The sequence below is a fragment of the Nicotiana tabacum genome, chromosome 10 (assembly GCF_000715075.1).
Source record: "Nicotiana tabacum cultivar K326 chromosome 10, ASM71507v2, whole genome shotgun sequence".
Taxonomy (NCBI): domain Eukaryota; kingdom Viridiplantae; phylum Streptophyta; class Magnoliopsida; order Solanales; family Solanaceae; genus Nicotiana; species Nicotiana tabacum.
The window spans coordinates 834,851-842,901 of record NC_134089.1 but is presented as its reverse complement, the minus strand read 5'-3'; the positions used below and the strand labels follow the sequence as shown (position 1 = coordinate 842,901).

Below are 8,051 nucleotides of genomic sequence, written 5' to 3'. Positions count from 1 at the left end.
AGAATATAGTAGTTTTATTACAATGTAAGTCTCTAAAAAACTTGTCCTACAGAAATGATAACCAAGCCCTTTTATAGTGGAGGGATTCAACTCCAAGCATAATAAAATAAACATTCAGTGGGAGACCCATGATAAGTCAACTTTTTCATAATTTCTGCCAAGATTCTCTCTAGTGGGATTGCAACGGCTTTTGTCTGCGAGCTCGATCTTGCTTAGAATCCTCGATTTTGGTTCGAGCTTGATTTCGGTTCGAACTTTTGATCTTGGTTCGAGCCCGATCCTGGTTCGAGCTCTCGAATTGATTCCAGGTCAATGTTGGTTGGTCTTTAGATTATCAGCACGATAGGTCTACCCTGCATCATGGTTCGATTTTTATTCGAGTTTGATTATGATATCGATCTCGACACGGACCGGCCTCCCCGGGTTCGAGGTTAGTTCGTCCCCCCTTCGGGATCTTACTTCGATACATCACCCTTCGAACTCGATCGGACATGCCAAGACTGAAATCTATTTCGATCGTATACAATATCTTTTAGTGGAATAAAGAATGTATTTCCTTACTCAGGGACGAATGTAGAGTAGCAAAGGCAGATTCATTGAATCCAATACTTTTGACGCGTAGAATAAATTTATGTGTAAAACTTTACAAAAATTACGACAAATGGTAGGGTCTGAACCCATAAATTTAAAGAGACAATACGTTAAAAGTTTAAATTAAGGGTCTGCATCTGTCTCTACCTAAGAGTTCTATTTAAACTCTATCGTCAGGTTATTGAGTAGAACAATGTTTTCATCTTCATAGTCAGAGGTGGAGCTAGGATAGTGACATCACGTATCAGTAATTGGACTTTGTATTTTATTTTATATATTTTTAGTGAAGTATATAAATATAACATTTAGACTAAAGTTACTGAGTACGGCCGAACTCGTATCTCGTTCCGTTGTTGTTCATAGTTTCGATCGGAGATTGGAGAGTGATCCTTAGACATAAGATTGACCTTAGCAAAGATCTTGATCATTTGTGTTAGCCATAAAAAAATTTACCATAAGGACTTGTGAAACATTGAAAGTTTGTAGTAACGCTTTTAATGTTAACAATGAGAGTCAGAACTCAAGTTAATTTGTGCATGCAAGACAACCCTTTTGTTTATAAATCTATGGATATGTTTTCTCTCTTTTTTTTCCCTCAAAAAATTTCATTCCAATTAGAGCTTAGGGCCACAATTTACCAATTAGGTTAAGTACACAAACTATTCAGGGTAGTTTCTCTACATCTGGGCATATATAGACAGTGGCAGAGCCAAATAAAAGTGCAAGAATATTGTTAAACCTGTCAGTACATAAGAAAATTTTCTTATGTCAAAGAGATTCAACAACTTTTATATATACAAAAATTAATTTACTCTCTTTTGCATAATGAATTTTTTGAGAAAAAAATTCAATTGATTCCTCTTCATTAAAATCTAGCACAATAGTCATTAGTGTCTTTATTAGGACTCCAAACCGCAGGAAAAAAAAATTCTTAGACAATATGCAAATAAAAAAAATATATTATATATTGAAGACGTAATTAGTTAAAAAAAATATGCTCTAACATATTAATCTTTTAAATGAGATGATCAATTTCAATATAATATTAGAGCAGACAAAAGGTTCTTGGTTTGAGTCTCACTATCATGCATTAACAAAAAAGATTCACTACTTGTCTCACGAAAAAGAATCAAGTCTGCGGGGGAGAAACAAATAATTAAATAACACACTTCAAGGGTGAAGAAAAAGAAATATAGTAGTATATTTTTGTCAGCATCTCATACTCCTCAAGTAAGAATGCTAAGATTTATGGTTTCCTTTGGATTTGATTTCGTAGAATATCCCTTGTGACTTATAATATTACGTATGCTTCTTTTATTTTAAATTCTTTGGTCGCAATATCATTTAAACCTTTTATTATAAATATAAAAATTCAACTCTTTAAGTAAGCATGATTAATTTTCTCTCTTTTTGGGGGGTTTTTCTTATCATGGATATGCGAAAGGTAAGAGGGAAAAAATAATCACAATAAAAGAGCATTTCTAACTCAAGGAATTATATAAGGGGAAAGGAACAAAACCTTAGATTGTTTATTTTAATCCTACTTTTCTCCACATTCTTGATTAAGTAAGTTTCGGATAAAGAATCAGATTTTTTATTTAAAAGTAGAAAAAGAATGACTAAAACAGCTCTAACCAAAAATAAATAAATAATGAAATACCAAATGTGTAACTGTTTAGTAGAAATTCATTGACTAATACAGTAATTGTTAAGGAAAATGTAGTAGGGTTTCCCTTGCCGTGACGCGGGTGGAAATTTCTAAGTCTTGAAAACCCCTCTTTCATTTATTTCACTCGTTTTTTACTTCTTTCGTTCTCCTCCCCCCCCCCCCCCCCCCCAAAAAAAAAAAAAACCTTTTTTTCCTCACATTTTAACTCTTTAAATACTCAGCTAGACCAGACCATGGCATGCACAAGGTAAAGGCATAAAAAAAAACTAGAGAGAGAGTGAAAAAGAAAAGAAAAAAAGAGAGACTCAAGAAGAGAAATACACAAATATTTGAAGATTTGTGTTTGCAAAAATGGAGATGTATGATAATAGCAATCTACTACCACCAGGATTTAGGTTCTATCCTACAGAAGAGGAGTTGGTGGATTTTTATTTGAGAAATAAGCTTAATGGCAAAAGAGAATTGGACATTCAACGTGTTATACCTGTTGTTAATATATATCAACACAATCCATGTCAACTTCCAGGTTATTGCATCATCATAATTCTTTCTTCTCTCACACACACACATACCATATACTATATATGATACTCAAAACCATTCAAGTTTAACCTTTTGTTCAATTTTAGTTATCTGATTTTGTTTTTGATTATGCGATGGTTTAATTATCATCTCAAGCATCAATTTTTGCAGTCTAAAAGATTAAGAATTTGTTAATAACCTTCATTTTATGAAATTTTTCCGAGTCATGTGTTTTTTTATTGCTAAACCTAATCTTTGTAGAGAAAGAAAAACCTAATCTTTTGTAGCATTTACCTTACATATGCACTTGACAACAATTTTAATTAATATCTTTTTTACGCTATTAGTGTATTTTGACCAGCACGTTAACCTGCTTTGAGGTTGCGAATCTTACTTCTTTTGGACAACTACCTCTAGCTATCTTAGATGACCTAGCTAATAGTGTAATTTATTTTTATTGTCAGTAGTTCATAAAAGTTAGACTCTTTTTTTTTGTTTAAACCCTTCTTCTTCGCCATGTGATTCTTGAACCAGAAATGGCCGGAGAAGGAATTCGAGATGACTCAGAGCAATGGTTTTTCTTCATTCCAATTCAAGATAGGGAAGCTAGAGGAGGGAGACCTACTAGGCTTACAACAGAAGGATATTGGAAAGCTACTGGAACTCCTGGTTATGTATATTCATCAAATAATAGAATTATTGGAGGCAAAAGAACTATGGTTTTCTATAAAGGAAGAGCTCCAAATGGGAAGAAGACCCTATGGAAGATGAATGAGTATAAAGCCAGTGATGGAGAAGCTTCAGCAACAAATAGTGTTACAAATTTAAAGGTCAGTGGCACCCTAAAAAAATTAGGGTTTTTAACTAGTTAGTTGTACTTCTAAGCTAGAGTCAAATCTCTCGCGTCATTTGTCTCGATATTTTTTGACTGCTATAGCGAAATGCTATTATAGAAAACATATAATATAAGATAACATGAAAAATTGGTTCCAAAAAAGAAACTTGGTTGTTATAGTAAAATATTGGTATAAAAGATGGATGTTATAGAGAGGTTCGACTATATATACTCCTCCGCCCCAAGCTAATTGTCATGTTAAAGCTAGTTTAGATTAGATCAATTCAATATTTTAAAATTAAAATTCTGATATTAAAAAACTCTACGAAAAATATTGCAAGTTGCAATCTTCTCATGTCAATGTAACAAAACGATATAGGAGTATTTTAAAATAATGATCAAAGTTCACATAATTTAACTCTCGAGAAGCAAATTGTTATCGGGACAGAGGTAGTATATATGAAGGTGTTTGACCAGAAACAAGGGTTAAACAAAAAAAAAGAGTTTTAAACTTGTATATATATCGTTAGACATTGTTGTGGCTATAAATTGTTATATCGTTAAGGTAAGATCAATTTCTTGACCTATATTGTCTAGATCGATTTACTTGATCCGTAAATCGAGGTTCTATATTCACGTAGTTTCTAGGTAACAAAGCATTAATTCAAGCCAAGAATCTAGAGGTAGAACTTTGTTTCTCGATGAATTATATATATGCAAGATTCTTCTTGTAACTGAAACTTAGATTTTCATATGTTATAGCAATAGGTTATTTATTGGCAGATCCACGATTTTTCTTTTTTTAAATATAGATAGATGTGCCACTAGCTATACAAAATCTGAGCGTACATACAATTAGTTTGGTTGATTTTCGGGTTATGAAGTGTTGGTTATATACAAACCAACTTATTATTGACCAGAGATAGTTTAATTTTTCTTTCTTTTCAATCTATTAAGTAAAATTGAAAGCAAAATTAGGAAACAAAATGTTAACATATAAGGAAAGTGCATATTATATTGTTTTGATGAAAATTAAGCTTTTCTAAAGAAGGTGTTAATTGAATTTAGTTTTTCCAGGAAGAAACAAAAGAAAAAAGGGTCGCCGTTGTAAAAATGAGTGATGATTTTCACAAAGAAATTATTAACCGTGATTTTATGAGTGACCTAAGCTCAGTGCAATGTTCAATTAGCCATGCACATAGGTTCACAGTATAAATAAATAATATGTCTACAATTTTTTAGGATTTTAGAAAATAATTTATGTTCACTTGCACCACAACTAGCATATAGATCCGCCCCTCACATCATACATATGTCTGTTTCTCAACGTTGTAACACTTGTTACATGTTTTGTGATGATTACATTGAAAGTGGATCTGACAAGAAAGCATAATCAATAGTATAATGTACTTGATTGGTCATTTTTTTTATACAGATCCAGTGAATTTAATGTCTGAGAATTGGGTATTCATTGTTAGAACTCTCAACTCGTATTTAACTTATGTAATATTGCTTGGCTAGTTACGAAATTAAATTTAAAAAAATCATAGACATTTATGTATCTATAAGTTATATCATTAAGATAAAAAGTGAAATCTATTTTTTTTTTAAATATTAAAAAGTATCTTTTTCCTAGACTAAAAGGGAAAATATGGCACAAGACAAAGGGAGTATGTTGCAAGTGTTAGATTCTGTAATACTTTTTTACTCCCCTTCCTCGTATCTGGTATATGGACCTCTCCGAACCAAAAGTAAAAATTAAAAGAACACCTGTAGTATTCCTCTTTCTTTTAGGTACTAGCTAGCTAGTCATGTAGTAGTGTTTGGCATACGCTTCTTCATCTACTTTTTTCCTTTCGCTTAGACGCAAATCCAGAATTTAAAAGTGGCAGGAAACGGTACCATCAAATAAAAGTTTGAGTCGGAACTGAACCCAAGCAATGTACTAAAGTCAAGTTGTGTCCCCTAATCAACCAATGTAATTGTCTAAACTTTGAGTCTGGGTGTCCATCAAAATATATACGTATTATTTAATATATATATATATATATATATACATTTTTTTTTAAATTATTGGGGCGGTGATAACCCCTACCCTAAGGTAGGTCCGCCTCTGCTTCCACTGTATATAGGTCAGAATGATCTAACATGGCAATATTTAAATGAACTTTGTATGCTCTACCACACATTAAAAATAAGTTACAGATCTTTTTCTTGCTCATATATATAGATATATGTATTTTTTGATTTTTAACCATCAAATTAATATCGTGCTCAAGCAATTTCTTTCTCACACCCTGTAGCCTACTAAAATTCTTTTTATTATTGTTATTTTAGTGACACCTTGAAGTGGAGTAGGATTTGATATAAACCCCTACTTAGTAAATTAAAATTCAAAAAATAAAAAGAGGAACATAAAACCTAGCCTCCACAAAAACAATGTTTGAATTGGACAAGCACAATACTATACAAAATGTCTGCATGTGCTTGGAATTATATGTTGGGATCTAAGCAGTGTAAAGATTGGTAGGGAAGACTTTTCCTTATCTCAAATATATATATATATATTACACAAAAAACCAAAATATCATCTAAGCAAACTTATCCATTTGAGCCATAGCTTGGCCTACTGAAGTATTCATTTGCTTGAAAATTTATGTTTCTTTCGTTCCTCTTGTTATTATGTAGAGCTTTTACAAATTTTATGAAACTGTCATGATTAGATACTAAGTTATGTTTCTTTCTTTCTTTATTTGTAAACAATGAAAAGTTCTAGCTTCCGTGCAAATTATATGACCATAATATCTAGATATTCTGATGTTGTATCAGGTAGCAGCATGTCTCTTTCTCGAGAAAGACACAATATTCATGCATCATTAATAATAACTTTCACATATATAAAGTATGAAGTGACTTATTATTGTTATTGATAATATAAAGATTTTTTTACACGATTAATTAACATGGTCTAATTAATTATAGTAGGTTGTTTATCATTTCTATCACGTTACTTATTGATTCTTAAAAAAAAAAAAAAAAGAGCAGCCTCGGTGCACAAAACATCCCGCGTTCACGCAATGTACGAGGAAGAATAGCACCCAAGGGATGTGATTTAGATAGTCTACCCTACTACAAGCATTACTTATTAATTCTTATCAAAGATAATTACATTTAGTTACCTTATTCTAATGAACTTGATTGAGTAAATATTTTTTACGGCGTTGAGAATAGAGCTAGGCGTGGATGCACCGGTATCATCCGACACTGCTTCGTCAAAATGTGGAGATATATACTGTCAGTTTAATTTAGTTATTCATGTGTTCACTTTAGTTGCCAAGAACTTATAAAACTATTCAAATTGTATGCAGTTGCGGCATGAATTCAGCTTGTGCAGAGTTTACAAGAAATCAAAGTGTGTTAGGGCATTTGACAGAAGGCCAACTGGTTTTGGTATTATTGAAGGAACAGTACCCCCTCAACCACTAAATGATACTGGAGATGATGTGGCTGCTACACCGTCAAACCAGAATATTAGTCCTTCAAAAGATAAAAATTTACCCGCACTCAATGCTTACTTAATGGAAAGCTCATCTTCAGGAGAGGAGCATGCTCCTACATCACAACCTGTGGAAACTTCAAATGATTTGGATTTTTCTGATGTCCCCTTATGGGATTGGGACTGCAACTTTATTTAAAAATGGGAATTGAATAATTAGCGAGGGTTTAACACCCTAGAGAGTAGAGAGTAGAACATGGAAATTCTATACATGATTTAAGACACTCAAGAATATTGATACGGACGTGGTGAGCATCCTCTGAAGGGATGAGTGATTGCAAATTATAGTAAAAAGGGTGAAATATAATTTTAGATCTGTTGGGATGGTTTGTTGGAAATAGTGAACTTAAATGTTTTATGGCTAAGCGCATATATGTCCTTTTATTTACTAATTATGTCATCGTCTTTTGTATTATCTAGGTATTACTTTTATGTTATCAAATCAATGTGGTTAGGCTCATAGTGTGTCTGTAAAAATACTTCTAGAAGACTATTGGCACCTATAAAAGCCTCTTTGTAATATTGTTTTCTAAAGAGTAGAGTTTATCCTAATATTATTATTGTGCTTCGTGTTTATCTCCCTCTTCAGTCCTTTTTGTGTCTTATAACATTATAAAGAGTCCATCTTTTTTTACTAACTCCAATTCCCCATGCATTCACCTCGCCCTCGCCGTGATGGATGGTTAAGCATTGAGGCAAGCCGATGCACAAAATATCATGCATTCACGTAGGATTTGGGGAAGGATCGTACCCAAAGGGATGTGATGTTAGTAACCTAATTTGACGCTCAGTGGCTGATTCACGGCTTGAACCTGTAACATTTAGATCACGTCGAAATAACTTTACCGTTACTCTAAAACTCTCATTCATGGTTAAGC

At 32.6% G+C, this 8,051-nt stretch overlaps 1 protein-coding gene across 1 annotated transcript; it reads left to right on the top strand.

Annotated features, from left to right (window-relative positions):
- Positions 1–2,497: 2,497 nt before the first annotated feature.
- LOC107773654 (NAC domain-containing protein 90-like) lies at positions 2,498–7,631 on the top strand. The gene is made up of 3 exons (XM_075222436.1): positions 2,498–2,786; positions 3,317–3,612; positions 6,986–7,631. Exons 1-3 carry the CDS (start codon positions 2,612–2,614, stop codon positions 7,310–7,312), a joined length of 798 nt encoding a protein of 265 aa, XP_075078537.1. The 5' UTR covers positions 2,498–2,611; the 3' UTR covers positions 7,313–7,631.
- The last annotated feature ends 420 nt before the right edge of the window (positions 7,632–8,051 follow it).